We start from the raw sequence: 19,284 nt of genomic DNA, 5'->3' as shown, positions 1-19,284 counted from the left end.
TCAAAATTTGCCGTGCTACGCAGACCGGAATAATAGGTGATCCTCACTGAATATCCTCATTTACTTATCAACCACATTGATTAGACAAAAATTTGTTCAACATATTGAAGAATATTTCCGACAAATAGGTGTGCATCACTTTTCTGCACACATTTTACACAAAAATGTTGTTCAGTTTCCATGAATCGAGGTGGACTGAAGCCGGTTACAGTTAGTCAATCATCTAAATTTGCTCAGACTTTAAAAATGGATTGCTTCATATTAGGATTGGCAATTCATTCACGGGACCCACTTTCGGATTGGAATCGTCACTTGTATCGCAAATTTGTAACTTAATGGCATGTGGCTACAGTGAACAAGATTGGTTGCTGTGGTGCTTACCAAGATTCTCACAAATGAGTGAAACGAAAGTGTCACGCCTAATGGATACGTAACACGTGTACTCTTCCTGATGTGGTGAGAAACTCAGTTTGAAGCAGCTGTCAAACCATCCAATTAGTCATCCAGCTGTCGTTCAACAGTTAATATGTTGCATGCGAACAGCCAATGGTCCTCGCGTGTCCTCTTTGTACGGCAAACCTGCGGTCAACCATCTTGTCTGCATTACGCTCTTCATCTTTATGCGACCACATACCGAATCGGATTTGTCCGCCAGCAATGGTCAAAGCACTGGACGCCTACACACAGTTGGAAAGCCAGAGGCAATATGCATTGAGCCCAACGCGTTGAGCTTGGTGGCGATGTAAACCCGAGTATATACGATCAACCGATGGAACTATAAGGGCCCGTCGCATGCCATCAGCCTGCCCATGCATGATGGATAACAGGTACTGGCGTAGTCCGTCAGCTCGACTTAGTTTCAGTTAAATGTGGCACTTGCTTCAGTATGGAGAGAGTTACCTGTAGCCGCCTACTAACATTAATGGACAACTTGACGACATTCCAATAAACATGCCGTTCCTGATCATGCCAGGCGTAAAGTCATTAAAAAACGAGAAGGACATACCGGGATTCCAGAATGTTACGCTTACCAGATGGACCGGTGTGTACGTTGTTCATCCACAAGAGTGATCCGGCGAAGACACGTGCATCTTAATAGTGCAAAAATCCACATGATGAAAGCTGACTTGGGAAGATTCAACTCCTTCCGAATGACTCACTTATTTTTTGGTATTTCAATTCTGGTGTCCTGTAGCTCCTCGTGCCTCATTGGATAGCCGTGCCCGATGCCGTTTCGTCGAGTGCAAGTCCTTCACATGACCTAAACCGGGAGTTACAGTTTTCCAAAACAACCGTAGAGAATCTGTTTTGGAATGCGAGTTTCGACCATTCGTTTCGAATAGCCTAACCAGCGAAGCTGATTTCGCATCAGGCTGCATTCAACTCCAACAGCGTTTGACCTTCGAAAGACTTTGGTGTCCCAAATTTGTCATTCCACTTGATCCGAAGTATTTTGTGCAGGCAGTGCTGTTAAGGTTGGTCAAGACCCTGAATTTTATAGTGTCCAGATATCGCCGCCATACTATAGTGAAAATAACAGCCCAGTTCACCGCACTCTTGGTGTCTTTAAGCTCCTTATATACATGGCTGTATAAAAATATATATATATATGTATAATATATACACATATGTATATATACATCATGGATGAGGTTATGTACCGTCTACCTAAGCTGATCAAATAAGTCAGCCAGTTCCCTACTTCTCGGAGTCCATTTGTTCATCCAAAAGTTCACTTTTCATAACATTTGCAAAATGCACAAATAGATCATCAGCAAGACCCATCAGACAAACTAGACAAGTTTTCCTGGGTTTTGAGGGAAATAAATAGTGCTGAAAATGATAAAATGATCTATTTAGACCAGATATGGCAGTCAAAGTCTTCTCCTGACCATTCCTTGAGGTGTTTCCGAGCCCTTCTGGCCAACATAGAAGAAGTTTTAAAGGCGCTTCAAAGACTTGTTTTTAGTGTGAGTTCAACCAACTTTTGAAGTAAGCGTGAATTAATAGTAAAAGTGTATGTTTACTGAAATTCCGGCACCTCATACTCCCAGAAAGTGTACATTTTGAAAATAGCCCAGATGGCATAAAGCTTTTTGGAGATGGTGCATTTATATGCCAAGGACATGTGGCTAGCTGAGCTTACTTTGCAGCATGACTGATGCCATCAAATCCTCAGTTCCCACAAGAAAGCTGTTTCTAGTTCTCACAGGGTCTTTTGCATATAAACATCATCCTCATCATTATAGCGATTGACTATAAACCACTATAGTTTATTAAGTTTTCATGGCTCCCTTCAGTGGATGATGTTGGCAATGGAGCTTAAAATCTGCACACGGGATGCAGTTGCTCCCATCGTGAGGGCGTTAGTTGGAGTAGCGCAATGTGGTACTATGAATTGATAGTGATGTGTTTGTGCATTGAACATGGTAGTTCTGTTGCACTAAAATCAATTTTTGTACGACCGAGGACATTCCAGATGCTACTCGGATGAAGAGCCGAAGAAAGGCTGTGAAGAGGAAACCTTGCGGTTAATTATTTCCAGTATTGTACAGTAAGATATATCCCAATCTGAAGTAATCTTTTAAAAGCCACGTTGGTCTTGGTGTTTCCGCGTTGGATTTACCGAGTCAACTCTACATTTAGTTGGTGTTGTCAATACACGGGATGGAGCAATCTCCATCCCATCCATATGGGCAAGAATATAAATTTTATGAGAGAGCTTCAAATGTATCTTTAGGATCGATGAATGGAACCAAACCGTCTGGGCAACATGATTCTGTGAATCTATGATGATAAAGTCACAGTAGTCTGGCTGATTTTGTTTGGTTTAGCAGCGTATTGACCTTATACGCTTCAGGATGAATATACGTTTATTTTATTACGACATATCGATCTTAGCTTCAAAACTTGTAACATTTTAGTGAGTAGGACTCACTTTGTGTATACTATTGCCACAACTGTATTTTCTCTTACTAAAACATAGAACTCTACCATGCATGGGTAGAGTCACGCCCGAAAACTATCCATTATAGCTGCTTATTGTTGTTAACGCAACACGCCCCCTTCAACAGTGTTTCACCCCACCCCCCGTACAATAACCGCCATGTTGTAGGAGCAGTTATTCACGCCTACTAGTATTTCAGTGTGAGCAGGTGCTTTTAGCTCGTTACTTCACGCTTTCCTACCGTCAGACATTCAGAGTGAAACACATCTTCAATGAGAGCAGTAGCAACATTATTAATGGTAGTAATGATAATGTTATTAAAAATAAAAACTGGTTTTCATAAAGGAAACTACTCACAAGGTTGCTGAAAACTCTTCGACAGCCCATGACCTTGTGAGTAGCTTCCTTTATGAAAACATACTGCGATATCTCGAATATCGTGCCAATTGAATCATAAGGCGGCCTGTGTGCAGCACATTCAGCTGGAGGACATCATAAACGAGAGATTCATTGAGTCTCCCGTGAAAACTAAATTGATTTGCAAATGAGTGTATTTCTCTTAAAAACTGGTTCATTTAGGCCACTTTAGGTGATTGTTTTACTAAGATATAACATCAGAACTACTTCAAACCCCTCTTTGCTGTCGCCAAATTCTTATCGGACATGTGCGAATCCGTTACATAACGACAGACTTCTTATATACATAACTTCATTTTCAGAGCATAACTGACCTGTCGCTTTTACCACTGGTTCAACAGAATGTAAAGCCATGCTGGTAAATTGTTATGAAGTGTGTAATTGATGCATTTTTCTCCAATAAGTTGTTTTAAGGTTTCGACGTAGTAGCGATAATATTCATAGAATTTTTCTTTCACTGCTGCGGAATTCGGAGTACCTGCTCCAATGGGCTGTCATGTGCACGTGTCGGAACTACGTGGCAGTTGACGATAGTGTTAGAGTGAATTTGGTGTTGATTGTGCGAGAGTGTGTGTGGCGCTTCTGTTCACTCATCCGTAGTGCATTGCATTCTACTTCTCAGTGGTTGGTTTCGACCCTTGATTAGGGTCTGAGAAGTGCTCAGTGTCCTCCCTATCAATGAGGTGGGTGTACAGCAGTTCCGAAAATTCGATTACTTAATAAAGTCTCTTCAAACTGTGCATGAACCGATCATTATGAGAATAGCGCCTGTCGGCAATCGTACCTTCAAAACTACAAGCTGGGGTTGAAGAAATCATTATGGTTTAGGTCATTGTTCTTGATACTGCGGTAAGTCAATAACTTCACACGAACATTCGTCCTATCAGATGAGCTTACGGGTTCTTTTAATATATTGCAAGAGCTATATGCTTATTAACGATATTATTATGCTTAAATAAATCTACACAGAACATTCTAAAACAGGTGTCAAAATTTTTCTATCTGTTTTTTATTGCACCAGAAGGCACTGTTCTGATAAGTTGGTTGTAATCTTCGAAGAACCGGTCGGGTTTTCGTAGGGTTTGGTTCCTAAACAGTCGCTCAGCTGGCATGCACATTCTTGGTACATATCTCACAGACCGTTGTGTAATTCCAAGATGCCACTCAAAATCATCTGTGCTAAACCAATGCCAAGACAAAAGAAAAGTGTATGTTATCTATGAACATGCACAAATGGCTTCCGTTTGATCATTTCTGTTTGAAAAATTTTGAAAACTGGAGGATCAGTTGATTTTTTCCTTCTCCATAAATTATTAGCTCAATTCTTCGTAGTGACTCCATATTAACAAACGGTAACCAGAGGTTGTGTGAGTGGAACATTGGGCGAAATGGTATTAGTATTTTTAATCGATTATATCCCCTGGAAAGTGGACTCCGTTTTACTCGAAATTTTTCTTAAAATACAACCATACTACAATTGAGAAGAGTCATCTACACTTGTTCCACCGATGCTCACGTAACTGACTGTACTTGAGAGAGCGCTCGCGGATACTGTTTTTGAGGTTTGGTGAGCGAGAATCAGTGCGAACGGTAAGAGGGTTCACTGCAGCATAATTAACTACCGAATGTGATAGTTCAGCCTATACGTGATCAGATGATCTAGGCGGCTAACACATGATGATTGATTTTTTAGTCTGCTGAGTAGAATCTCGAAATATGTCATGCTTTCAGCAAACGGAATTACTAACTCAGATCGGGTAAACAGAACATACTTTCTGAAGAGTAGCTGCCCCAACATCATTCTGTCAATCTAAGCGAACCATACAACATCGGTTTTTAAAGTTTGTTGACTGTGCACACATGCGTTAGCCCTCGATACTTTGTGTTTACCTTGGTGAACGACAAGTGCTAAACACTGATCATTTCTGTCTAGGTTGGTTCACTTGGAACAAGTTACAAGCATTGCATTGGTCTGTGTGACTCATAAAGATCACATCTGGTGACCGGAGGGCTGTTTTGTCTTAGGTATCGAAATAACCTGAGTCAAGCTCTGGATCTGGGATCAAAACATGCGCATTTGTTGGTGCATTGGTTTAGCGATAATTACACTATTATGTTTCTTTAAACTAGCCAGTCGTCTGGTTAGATTTACCCAGCTTGAACTTCGTAACCAGATGGAGGACACCGATCACCTAAATTCAGGTGTGATAACTTACAACAGCTTAGTGGTAGGCCAGAACGTGTTTCATTTCTAAGACGTCAAACACGGTAATCAGTGCTGCGAGAAAATGCCTAGAACATCCCAAATTTTTTATATGAAAGAATGAAAAGAATAGCTTGTTTGGAGCTTTATCGGATGCATTAAAAATGACCAGCAACATAACCCTTCAGAAAAGTTTCAGTAGACCAGTCAAAACTCAACTACCAGGTCGATAAGCTGGCATTTCAGTTGAATAATAGCGTACAGTGAAAAATCAACTAAACATAGGTCATAATCGGATGTAAGAGTGAACTTCTGAAATGAATGCTGACAGCCTGTACCTAACCGGATGGCAGGTCGAACTCGGACTGCAATAAGAGTGCGTCTAAGCACAAGACTAGGTATGAATCCTAAGCTGCGTCAACGTAACACTAGGCATAACTCGATGCCCAATGCATGTGCATTGGGAAGCTTGCAGGCTCTCGGATCACGCAACTCGAGAGACGATGCTGGATACACTAGTAACCGCTAAAGTTCAAGCCTGTTCAAGCGCGTCTAGTGTGTACCGGTTGTATAGTCGTAACCCTCTCACCTCACTTACCAGTTATCTTGGGTAAAAATCCCGGCACGTCTGATGAGCACGAATAGGGGCAATACTCGGGTCCAGTTCTTCCTATCTTTTTGATATAGACTAACCAGGAACGGAGGAAGATGTTCTAAACGGGTTTGATGCGGATGCAAAGTTTGTAAATCCTGCAATCAATCACTACAATCAATCGTTGTTCCGTTATGACGTTAAGACATGATTCCAAAAATCTAGACCAAGTGATTTGATTTTCATGAGGTTTTTGTGTCCAGTCGTATTTTTGAAGAGTTAGCTATTTAAACCAGTGAGCTGCTTTCAGAGGCGTTTACTAAATTTCCAAGTTTACTGGGAATATGCCAACATATTGGTCTTTTATGTGTCTACCTGCTGCAACGCTCCTGGGTTTACTAGACTTACTTACAAAGAATTCAAATTTTGAGAGTTGAGGTGTTCTACAGTTGCCGCTCAAAAACAACTCTGATTGCACAGTTAAATTTTTAAAGAGCTTTTGCTGAAATCCTCCTGACCATAATTTTGTGCACACTCTAGTCCAGTAATATTGCAAACTTTCTTCCTGGCTCTAAGCCGACTGATGTGAGGCATCTTCGACAACTAATGTCCCATGTCAACTATTATAAAAAGAAAAACCTTCAGACCAACTGCCGAATAGACAAATAGGTGTACCGTGTTTCTTGAACCGGTAAAAGTCAGGTGATCGGAAGTTTCTTTAGAAACACTTAGAAAATGCTGGTGTAGACATGATCCAACAATGTTTCTTTTGTGTACTTTAAAGGTAATGCTGACAAGCTCTCTATCATTGGTTTGGAAAAGTCTTATTCTGTCATAAGCAGTGGTACAGTGGTCAGACAGTTCACTTTCACTAAAGAGTTCAATTTGCCGTGCACTGAGGTCAAACAGAAGGAGCAGCGCGTAAGTTTAATTTGGAGTTCAAACATATTGCACAGTAAGCGGGGCCGCATGATCACCAAACTGTTCAACACATTTCCCTTAATACATGAAGACGGCTTAATTGTAACTTCCTACGAATAACATCTCGATTTTTGAAGGCCTTGCAAATGACTGATGACACTTTCACAAATACCTTTGATTTTCCCACCAGTTAAGTCTGTGTAGCGCCACTTCAACCTGCGGCGAAATGAGCACTACAAATTATTGTCTAAGCGAACAACCAAATCCGAAATACAATGCATAAATTCTTGCACATCACGCCTAAATTGTTTTGCAAAAAAGATTTGCTACGGATTACCTAGACGAAGCGCTTATCCATTGACAAAATGTCGAATCCAGTGTCATTCTTGTCGTTGCCTTCGCAAAAAGGAGATAAAGAATTTTTGTTACTTATTTGCGGAAAACTGGAAAGTAGTGCATTTGACAACACTAAGTACCCGCATTTTCCCTTCACTTTTAGTTGTCTGCGAAACACCGTCTGGGATATTACGGCTCTCTGCCATCTCTCAGCATCGAGAATCAGGACTCATCAATTCATTCCGTCCCTGAAGCTGTGCCAGTATCCGGGTTAACAAAAGATCAACCACTTCATGGTCCTATCACAATGGACCAAACACTGCTTCCAGGTGAAGGTATGCCCACCAGGTCAGGAGCGATTACACCCACAAAATATGGCTATTATGCACCTATTGATACGAAAATGAACGCCGCCTGGCCCGGACCTCCACTGAGTAGGGTGAACGAAATCCATTGGACGCAGGACGCACTTCATCCCAACTTGATTTTTCAGGAACCGGTCTTTTCAAGACCAAGAAGCGGAAGACAACCTATTTCACCTACTGGTAACCAATACGCATACGACGACGGCGAGAATGCCATTTATGAGCCGATCCAGAATTCCGATACACCTCTGACGTTTTCGCAGGCACAGGTCGCCCTGAACAATATGGTACCTATTGAATTTCAGATGCGTGTCGATCGCTACCATTCATCAGGTGCAAAAAGTGCTGACAGCGTGAGTGAATTCCATGATCGGTATGACTCCGAAGACAGTGTACCCGATGATGTGAGGCCGAACAATTTTGAAAAGGAATTTCAAGCCCAAATAGAACGCCAAAACGCTCTACTGCATGTTATTCAAATTGAGAAGATGAATTTAGAAGGACGGATGCGAAGCGCTCTACGTCAGCGTAAAGAGGTGAGTGAAGCTTCCTGGAGGTGATAAAATATTTGGGTTTAGACATAGCTGCACACCGATGTCGATATCTTTCTTGTTCTTAACTCCTGTGCGAATCATCAGAGTGAGTTTAAGTATATGTAGCATTGAACTATGTGTCGATCAATCAATCTATCGCACAATTTATCAGCTATGAACTGTGTACCACACGCACATTGGTCTCAGCTGCTACGGTTTCAGCAACCGAAAAGTGGGAGAGTGTGGGACATACAGCATAGCCTTGGAGGCAATGGAATACTTGGTTAGTTCGGGACGCTAAGGCATCTGTTTTAGGCTACCCGATTCAGGAGCCTAATGTTATGGTGCCTCTTGGAACCACCAATTGCGAAACCCCATCACCTACCTGGTGTCCTTTTACCCAATGCAGAGGTGGAAAGTTGATGTTTTTTGCCGTGATTCACAGTGCTGCATGAGACTTAAATGTAAAATATTCTGTACACGTATGGGTCAATACTCGTTGAGGTTCTTCCAGGAGGTTTGGCAGGCGTGGCATCAGGATAGGCGGGGACTTGAATCCATATGAAGTGGCAATAAATCAGCTTGATCTGTCATTCAGATGGTAGCGTCAGATATGTTCACACACTCACGTGAATACGGACGAGTGTTGCACAACCAGTTATTCACCACACAGTCACGTACAATTGTATATGGTGGTGTTTGTACAGACTTCCTCCTGTCTATTGCTGACAGTACCCTCTGTATGCGCTACAGGCTATAGTGTGATTTGAATACCAAACGACGCAACAGCTAGGTTAATGAGGTATGCTGATCTAGTGAGATGAGTCTTCAATCGAAATCAAGTTATATACACTACTGTAGTGTAGGTACTGAGCGTTAGAAGATTTGAACAATATCTCAGTCTCTGGTTTCGACTTATGTATGCTCTGTGGCGTTAAAAAATCTCAAAGAGCTTAATGATATCAACAGAGTTTACATTAAAGCAGCCCAGCATCGACAGGACCATTTATAACATAATTTCCTACATTTATTGAATAGAAGCTGAGACACATTTGTTTAAGTATACCCCTCTTAGGTAGACTCTTGTACTGCTTCTCGATCTCTGGGGTCGTTTAAGAAAATAATGAAATATTTTGCGAAATTATCCATTAACCTGTTACTCGAATCTAGGATCTATGCCTATCTGTGTCGACTGATTGATCCTTTCCATATAAATCTTTCAGCTTCAAGACCGACTCCGACTCTATCGCCAACAAACTGGCTACCCAGTCAGGAGTAAGTTGCAAGACTGATCTGTTTATCACACGTACGTACAAGTTTAATCAACTTTTTGGCAAACGAGCTTCGCCTGATGTTTAGGCATAATTACGGATGTGAAAACCATATCATCTACGTCATCCACAAAAAACAGGTGTTGATCGCCGGCAACTTGCTAGGCCACACCAATGCAAATTTACTCGAAGTGAAGAATCTTAATTAAAGAAGATAAAGGAAGAGGAGAAGGACATAATTGAACTGCCAGGAGATATAGTGTTAGACTGTTACGAACATGCAGAGGTGTGATGTATTTAGAACTTGGTCTGCAATCTCATTTGGAACTACTGATGAAAAACTGCTGATCAGCGATCTCTCTTTGTGGTCATATTCCAAATCCGAGAGTATCGCTCTTGCTTCGTCCTTTTGGGGAACAATAACATGATAGTGGCAAAACCAATTGATTGTTTGGGCGGTGACATCTTCTTTGAGACCAAAATAGTGCTTGTGTAGGGCACAAGTCGACCCGGGTCTCATCTCTTTCGGACCTTATCTAACGATTAGCCTGGCTGGTAGATTTTAAAGTGGACGTTAACTAAGCAGGACGGAAAGTTGGCTTATTGTGTATCGCCCAGATACGTATCTGGGCTTGCCGAAAACTTCACACCAACAGCTGACATGCCCATTGAAAATAGACACCCTAGAGAACCTTGTTGCCGCGTTATTTTCCATCAGTTTACATATGTTCCAGTGCACTACTTTCATTCAGTCGTTAGTCTAGAAAGTTTACTGTTCCCGCCAATGTGGTACCTTCAGTCAAAAAGGAGGGAACTCATTCCGCAAGGCTCATGATAAAAATCTAGCAGAACCCAACTGTGGCAGACTGGACGGAGGTAAACGTTATGGAAAGGTATATTGTAGAGGATTTTTAGCGAACGCTTCTCGATAATGGGGAGTTGTGGGCGTAACTTGGCCTGAATTTTATTAAACACACTGTGAGCCACGCGATGTATGATATGGATAATTTGGATTCAAAACTAAGCTGGGTTATGAACTTTCCAGATCATGGGAACACGATAGTTATGAATTGGGTGGTAGGTAACGGGGTGAGATATTAGTGACGAGAACTGCAAGCTGAGGGAGACACTCAGCGTATTTTGGCACCTAATGTAGACGTCCTGTCTAGCGTATGCTGTTTTCCTAAAATACCCAACAGTTTTGCTACGAACCATGCAACGACAAACACAACGTCAAACGTTGCTCGATTTAATAGTCGATGTAAGTCACCTGAATGATGAATTTATCGGACCTAAGGGATATATGAAAAGCAGTACGTTAGTTCTTGTTGTTTTTTTGTATTCTAAATAGCCAGGAAGCTGGCCCACAACGTCAGTTCCCTTCCAGATTGAGACAAATTGTCGTCTGTTGAAGAACCTTATTAGCTTGGATAAAGTCTAACCAGAGATTCATAAAACGAATACGGCTTTGTTGTTCCAAGATACTTGTTTTCTTTGAAATTGTTAAACGAGCGGTTATATAAGAATCACATAAAAATTCCAGTCAGGCGGAATGCTCCACTACATAAGTTATATTTTTGATTGTCCGATTTATACTAATTCATTAGTAAGTGCGTTCTAGACAAACACCTCTTTTATCTTTCTTCTTGCGACTTTCAGATAAATCTTCAGAATACTATTGCAGACCGCAGACGATGTATCCTGATGAGCCAACTTACTTCAATGCCGTCCAGTCCTATCCGTCACCTGGAACAAATCCGAATGAAAGAATGATGTCAGGACAAAGGGTGCGCCAAAGCCCCGCATGGAATATTCCTAATATGTCACACGTAGACGTGACACCGTATTCTGGAATGAGACCTAACGGTGTAACATCGGAATCCTCGAAATGGAGCGCACCACTAATGGATCAACGTGAGGAGAACCAAGTGCCTCATCTCACTCGTCGGTACACACATAGTTCTTACTCACCCGGACAAGTAGCGATGGATTTCGGTGACAGTCAAACCAAAGGTGCACGACAAAGACCAAGGGGTGAGTTATGCTTTGCTTGCTAGATCATTTCCACAGGTTTAGCTAAAACCAGGTGAACGAAAGTAACGCGAATCAACAACCGACCAATTCAACCAACGCACTGTTCATTATCTACAGTACACTACTGCGACTGCTCGAGTTAATTCTTGCGATACCCGATATGTTGGAGTTTATTACAACCAATTAACCGCTTATCCACTCATTACTATGAACTAACTTTGGTTTTCTTGCGATTCACTCTATTTTAGAACGCACTGCTTATGTTCCGGTGACCCAAATGCCGTGTGAGTATTGTAGAGATGATCTGATGAAAATCATGATGAATTAAACAGACCGCTGGTAACCTGTTTCTCTGTTAAATCCCGGTGACTGAATGAGAGCTTGTAAAGGAAAGGGCTTTTCGAAAGAAATTTGATTTAAGTTCAACCAGAGCAGGGGGATTCTCCACCTAACCTGAAGGTAACTGACCTAGTTAACTCTAACTTCTCAGTAATCCAAGTTCATAGCAACTTTCTGTTTTTGGTGTACTAACACTTGTTCACAGAAAACATTGCAATTCTTACTAACGATTAGCCGTTTCCGGAAGTTTCGGAATGCATCTAACCAAAGCGTTTCCCATCGCTTTTGTGCTCGATTGTCTGAATTTTATGAAAGTAATCATATATCTTCTCCATTTATGGTTTAGGTTCTTCAAGTAGCAGCACCAGTGACCACATTACAGTAAAAGGAGAAAATGTACAAAGGTATTCCTTCCCAACTCAGGTGTCAAGTTCAATAGCACCAGGGGCGTTGGATGGAGCCGTTCAAAGAGAAATTTTTCTCAGGCAACGACCGAACAGGCATACAAAGTTATCAGAATCAATTAAAGAAAACTCTCCGTCCTATGCGTTTGGTGGCAACTCGTCTCCCTCCTTTGTTGGTAGCATGTGCGTACCAATCAATAGCTCTCCGCAAAGACACAAATCACCAAATGTGAGATATTCCATGGCCAACATTCCATACGGTGCAGCAGAGGACTTCAAGCCCATCAATGAACCACAAGCAACACCGACAAATTTCTGGATGCCAGCCTCAAGCCCCAAACCTCCGAATGCCGCGCTCAATGGGCACGAAACACTGGTCAACACGCAGAATGACACGGATTGCAGGCCAGTTAGACGACGAAACGTTGACCCACAGACACGACAGACACGAATACTCCATTCGAGGAAACCCATCATTCCGGATTTATACGAACCAGGACAGCAGAATATTATAGAAAACTGGTAAGTACCTGTTTCTTCAGCACTACCGGATTCCACCACTCAAGAAGAACCCTTTCGCCAACCAACAGATACTGAGTCGTGTACACTGAAGCCAGCATGAAATCAATGTTAAGTTAAAACCAAGTGTTAATTTCCCCACTTACAATAACAGATCATCCAGCAATGACCGGAGTTGGTGGCCAGAATCGAGCGAAAATATAGTCGTTAAGATACCTTCAATAGGCACTGGGAGATCATAATGTGTCACGAATATGTCATACACCGTACTACAGATCTCCGTTTACGTTTACTTTCTCTTCTGAACCAAACTTACATGCGGCATGCTCTAAAGTTGAAGTTTTCTTAGTCATGACCACATTCTAATTTTCTCGTTATAACTCAATGCCTGAACTTCAAGCAACGGCCTGCATCGTTCAATTTGTAACCTGATGCAAGTAAGAACAACGTTTTGAGATAATTGCTGGAGCTCATGTAAATTCACGACGCCTCAACCGACTGCCTACTGTCATTACGTCAAGTCACATTAAATGTCACTTGAAGGTAGCGAATTGATATGGAATTGGATATGGAGCTTGGAACGATCGATACGGGAATGGTTACTGTTGAAAGCTCAGTTAGGTTTCAGATCCATCGAATCAGGCGAAGGGCGTGAACGTGTGGCCATGGGAGATCAGGCAAAGTTGCGTTGGGCAGCATGTAAGAACAACCTAAGTTGTTTCATCTCGAATAAGTTAACTTAATCCGTAGTATAAAGGAGCATCTTTAAAATATGAAGTTTCCTCACCAAAAATTGCTTACATGATTGCTGAAAACAGCTTCAAAGTCCGCTACCGGTTTCGCTCTTCTAGGGCTTTTTAGGCAAGCATATCCCCCGACTTTTCACCACCTTCATTTCTTACCTCAGCAAGTGGAGTTGTAAACTCTACTGTAAATTAACCCGTTGACGACAGTATATCAAATACCGGCTGTCTGTTGCCGAACAGTTGGCAACAAGTTTCTAACTGTTGTTTGGTTAGGAAGGATATATTCATATTTCAGTTATCTTTCCCGGCGAAACATGAAGTGACCAGTGTGCAAAAAATCATCTAAAGGTCATTACAAACGAAACTGCAGACCGCCAATATATCGTTGTTAGTGAACAACGTGTTTAGGGTTCATTAAAATGGAAACCGGAAGGCAATTTGAAGACGCTCACGTGGTCTTCGATCCAATCCATTTGCTGAGCGAGTTGTCGCTCTACAGGTAAAGGAAAATATCAGTTTAGGCTTCACTGGTTATCTTTAATGGACAGTTTAGCTTAAAATTAATTTTGACAGTATAACATGCCGGGAACAGTCCCGTGGCGGTTAAGGAACACACAGAACCGCACATAACTACCCGCACGTGCTGAGTAGCACATTCTCCAGATACAAATTGGTGGGTCCAGTACATTTTGAAGATTTACGGGACGAGATTAGGTGGGATAGCTTGCAAAGCTAGGTCGGGGACTAAAGTAAAAAAATCGTGTTGCTCAGCACCACCGGTACTTAATGAAGAATGGCAGCATGACAGCATGACAGCATTCGGTCGTTCTTTAGGACGCTTAGCTTGTTCGAAAATTCAATGGTACGTCTCGTCATGTAAGTTTGGTGCACTGGCTTAATTTTTATCGCCACGTTTTCTCTGGACAATGCACTAGGGAATCGGGGTTCTGGCATACAACTTGGGAAAAAAGGGAGTAGTGTAATGCGATCTTCATTGTTATTGATTCGCTCGATTTCAGAATTTTTCAAGATTGTTGCCTACATTGGAACTTAGATTATTGGGCAATATTCAGAATTTCCGCAGCGTCAATGTCTACTTTGGCCATCTCGAATTTCCTTGAGACATTTTGCTACTCATGAGTAGTGAAAATGTGTTAAGTTACAGGGGTGCCGGTTTCTGTCGCTATGTGAGCTTGCATTTCTGAAGGCTTCCTTCAACTCTCCGATACCTAACTCTGTATGTACACGTATAAAACCAAGGTAAATGAGCAGGCAAACAGATGGGACGTGCGGAATCAGTTTCCAGAAGAGCAACCTAATGCCCTCCTACGAACGCTGAAAGGTTCAGCAGCACTCCGTATCTTTGTTTTGGCGGCAACTCGTGAGCAGTATATTAGTCGGTAAAAAAATACTCTGATACGTTTTCGGCCATTTGAAAAAAACCTCTCAAGTGAGTGCGCGTAGCTTGTTGCGAACACGCGCGATATTTGTCCCTGTTAACGATGTCTCTCAAATCCCTTCTCACAATTTTGTCATTTTCCGAAATACTAGTAATTTTCAGCATGTTTTTCCGCTAAACTCTTGGTAGATCAAGACGACAATGAACGCAAATTATGTTTGTTTTCGAAAACACCTCAAAGTGACAACATCGATACTAAAACTCTGCTCAAGTTATTTATCTCATTACCCTCCTTTGCCAATGGTGCATCCCTATTGTTCATTTTTGCACCAACCAACCTTCCGAACTCGGGAGTAAATCAGCGGTCAACCTTTCACTGTGTCTGCATCTTCTGACTTTCAGTATCCCATTGAGGGAGACTGCCGCGTCATTTGAAGGAGACTGCCGAGTCAACGAAGTACTATCGCAAGCAAATCAACATTCTCAATCAGGAAAATAATCCCCCAACACATAAAGAATCGCGGAAGCCAGCTGTTAAAAAGAATTTGACTTCCGAGAATCGAAGTCCATCTTCTAGCCCAGAACCGATTGACGAAGAAATCGCCGAGATTTGTGCTCGTGATGTAACGCAACAAGCAGTGACTTCTCAACGCGGCAATCCCACCAACGGGCCTCGTCGAATAACTCACCCAGATCCGTTACCCGTCCATGTTGAAGAAGAAGACACGGATGCCGAGTTTGATATGACTCCGGTGCAGGAACGACATATCTCAAAAGGAAGGCGTCAGAGTCCCACTATAAATAACCCCAGGAAATCGACAAAAAACGTCTTCGTATACAACCCTGGGGATAATAAATATGTCAGACCGGAATTGGGGACGGTCACACAGAGAGCGGTTTCAGCTACGTGAGTGCTATTGATTACCCTGACAAATACACACGTTTTTCGTCACCAATCAAAGAAGAGTTGTCCATCGCATACTGAAAGTGGCTTCTCGGTTGGTGACGAAACGCTTGCTAGCCACTTGCGAAGGTCGCAAAACAGAACAAAAATCAAATGAAGAACACCAGATAAAAACAAATGAGTTACCTGCAATTGGATGCATGGCACACCGTCTTTTGCCAGATGTGTCTTCCCGAAGCTTGATTTTTCTACCTTACATGTTGGCTTAAAAGCTTGCACCATACTGCTTAACGGTGGGGATGTGTGACCAATACGTTCCGATGAACAAACTTAATAAGTCAACGTGTTCTCAGTTTACCATCTCCCACCTAACTGAAGCCCATAAAAGTTTCAACAGGTGCCAGCGGAAATATTCTCTAGCTCAATTTACCAATGTTTATGCCTTCGTGGGCAAACTCTTTTAAATATTATATTTTCTCCTTGGTAGGTTCCAAATGCTATCAAGACCGATTCAACCGAAGCTTGAAAATCCACATATTTCGAAACAGCCTTTTGTGTGCCTGCATAAATTCGGCATTTCTTTTGCAAGAGTTTTCAACGCATCATCGAGCCTCCCTTCGGTTTACGTATATAGATTAGGCGATCCCAAGTATTTGCGGTCCAAATCATTATACGCAGGTATGTGCAATACATTTCGAAATCCAAAAGATATGGAAGAGAACTGAGCTTATCGTTTAGGGAACAACTGAACGAGAGGATATTGAACTGTCGCGATTCAGTAAGCAATCAGGATTTTCCCGTCTGGCATAAACGTATGATCTTTATCCACCAAATAGTTATATAATAGTTGCCATGGTGACCTTGGCTATTTCTAGTCTCCCTTCTCTCCACTCGATGTTGATAGCAAACCAGACTTCATGTATCCAGTTGAGATATTTCGTCGCTGCAAATCGCATCTTCAACCGACCCGGCTGTGACCTTATTGTGAAATCTGATCGGCTAAGGTGGCTTCTTCATGCAATGCGCTTTCGTATGTGGAGAACCTTGGCAACTTTGTATCACACACCCGACTGCTGAATGGAAACTGGAAGACATCTTTATGCACGATGCATCTATTATCCGGTTATGTACTGTTTTGCATTGACGTTCGAAGTTCGCAGTAAACACCATGACTCGTTCGAATCCCATCTGAAGCACTCGGCCGGGAAATAGCCGCAAACCCTCCTGGCTTAGATGATATTTGCGTAACATTGAATGTTTGTTCTGGCATCCAGTTAGGCACAAATATCTACCTAACACATGGAGATAAAGGGTGAATCGCATGCTACTATTCACTGGACCAGAATGACCCTTTATATCGCTCATTTCAGTGATGTAGCACATCTGTGAATGTTAGCCACACTAAAAGACATGTCATTTGTCATTTTTGAGCAAAATTCGTAAGGTTTATTGGCGTTATTTTTGTGAGATTCAGCTCACGAGTATTCACGAAAAGTTCTAACATCGTTTCGCATAACATATCCACATAGGCATTGTTTCATCAGTCATCTGCACGTCACGTCGAAAGCAAACTCAAATCAGTGAAACGTTGCGCACTTCAAGTGTGCTAAGCGCTCAAGTGTTTTTAGGCTGAATATGAGTGGATAGAACAAATGAGACCAGGTAGGCTGGATGGCTTTCCGCAGACTTCACATTTCCACCTAGCCAGTGGAATTACAGCCGAGTACCTCATGTGGTTGACTTTTCCTTAATGACGTGTGATCAAATCCCAAATTCCTAGTTCATTTCCAAGTGAAGGTTGATGGTTCGCCAGGACAAAGAAGTGTGATGTTCGCGAGTAGTCAAATTTGCCAACCAATAGAGCTGGCTCTAGCCTGAGTTACATCGTCAGGTCAGAAAACTACGTGCATTCCAGCGAATGAGTTAAACGAGCAGCGAATTCACGACATACATGGATGGTGAGAAGGTAAACAATTTTTTTAATAATGACACCATTCAAAGATGTAGATCAGAAGGTATTCCTGAATTACTAATGGTTATGCTCTCCACTTGTTCTTTTAGTTGACTTAAGACTTTCCCAATTGTCTTGAGGACACTGACCTTCTGGTTGCGCTAGGGTTTCGTTGAAGTGCTGGAACCGAAAGTGTGATTAAATCTGTTATACATCGGAGCACTCATTGACGACACATGACTAGAAACGACGGATGAAAGCGTAAGTGCGATCGAGATTTTCATCATAGCCGGATATAGAGTACCCATGCCGGAGTGAATTGCAGAGCCAGTACCACTAATTCGCGGTTGAACCCTTCACTTCTGACGAAGAACAGAGTATGTATGTACATATATATGGCTGGTGTTCGATAGAAAAGTTCACTGTCAACAGTGGTAGGAACGATGGAAACATGCGCAAACTTACGATAACACAAACGGTTTGAGAGTGCTGGATTCATCACTGGGGGCAAACCTGCGAAGCCAATATAAATCTGAGGTAGAAAGATTGGAGTGCAAACATGCATAGTCTTACTCTTCTCCATCGTCTACCCTTACCATACTGGCCTTACAATGAGCATCAACACTGCAATAGACACTGAAATACTGACGGTATCAATCAGTGGTATTCCGATGTTCCAGATTCCATATTCCAAACTAAAATTATTGAGTAGCTCGCCATACGCGAGTTTTCTTTGTGCCTAATATGAGACTTGAAGATTGCTTCATTTCCAGATGTCTAGTTTGCGGATTTGGATTGCTTTAAAACAGTTTGCTTTTAGCCCTCAGCGTCCTGACCGCACCAACCTGACCGAAATGTAGGGTTTTCCCGAGGAATCTAACAACCCAAGGATCTGACCCACATCCCGAGGGCGGCTAGCCTGTGATGCGGACAGTGAGGCAGAGTTGACTGTCTGTTCGCGCTATGACGCACTTTTGGTGTGCTGTAAGAAATGCTTAGACCTTATTCTTGATACACCAGTGGTTACAGCTAACATTCGGACACTTGAAGTGTGCGGTTTTTCAAGGTAAAAAATTCCAAACGCCTCTTCCTCGTGGAAAGGCAGCACCTCTACTTCCGTGATGGTCACTTGTATGGAAGAATTTACTCTCCTCAAAATCCCGTTGCAGTCTACAGTATTAGCTTACCTCCGGACAGCCCAGTAATGTGATTGTTCGTACCAATCTGGTCCAATCTCCTTCAATTCACGGCTCATCACCAACATCTGTGAGAAGGTTAAACCTGAAGGAACGTATTTTCCAGGCATTGTAGTCCTCAGGACCTTCGCGAGACATGAGCCTGTTTACAGTATCTGGTTAGAATTTTAAGGCTTATATATATATATATATATATATATATATATA

General features: G+C 42.1%; 1 protein-coding gene across 1 annotated transcript in view; it reads left to right on the top strand.

Moving 5' to 3' along the window:
• T265_02352 (hypothetical protein) overlaps positions 1-19,284 on the top strand; it is a gene marked incomplete at both ends in the record, with an annotated part of 65,038 nt that overhangs the window by 14,232 nt on the left and 31,522 nt on the right. The window contains 6 exons of the mRNA XM_009166566.1: positions 7,580-8,317; positions 9,538-9,589; positions 11,245-11,619; positions 12,305-12,884; positions 13,510-13,580; positions 15,441-15,933. Coding sequence (XP_009164830.1) covers positions 13,547-13,580; positions 15,441-15,933 — 527 coding nt within the window. The remainder of the gene's footprint in view (positions 1-7,579; positions 8,318-9,537; positions 9,590-11,244; positions 11,620-12,304; positions 12,885-13,509; positions 13,581-15,440; positions 15,934-19,284) is intronic.

Source organism: Opisthorchis viverrini (genome assembly GCF_000715545.1).
Source record: "Opisthorchis viverrini unplaced genomic scaffold opera_v5_28, whole genome shotgun sequence".
NCBI classification, from domain to species: domain Eukaryota; kingdom Metazoa; phylum Platyhelminthes; class Trematoda; order Opisthorchiida; family Opisthorchiidae; genus Opisthorchis; species Opisthorchis viverrini.
This window is presented reverse-complemented; position numbering and strand designations above follow the sequence as displayed.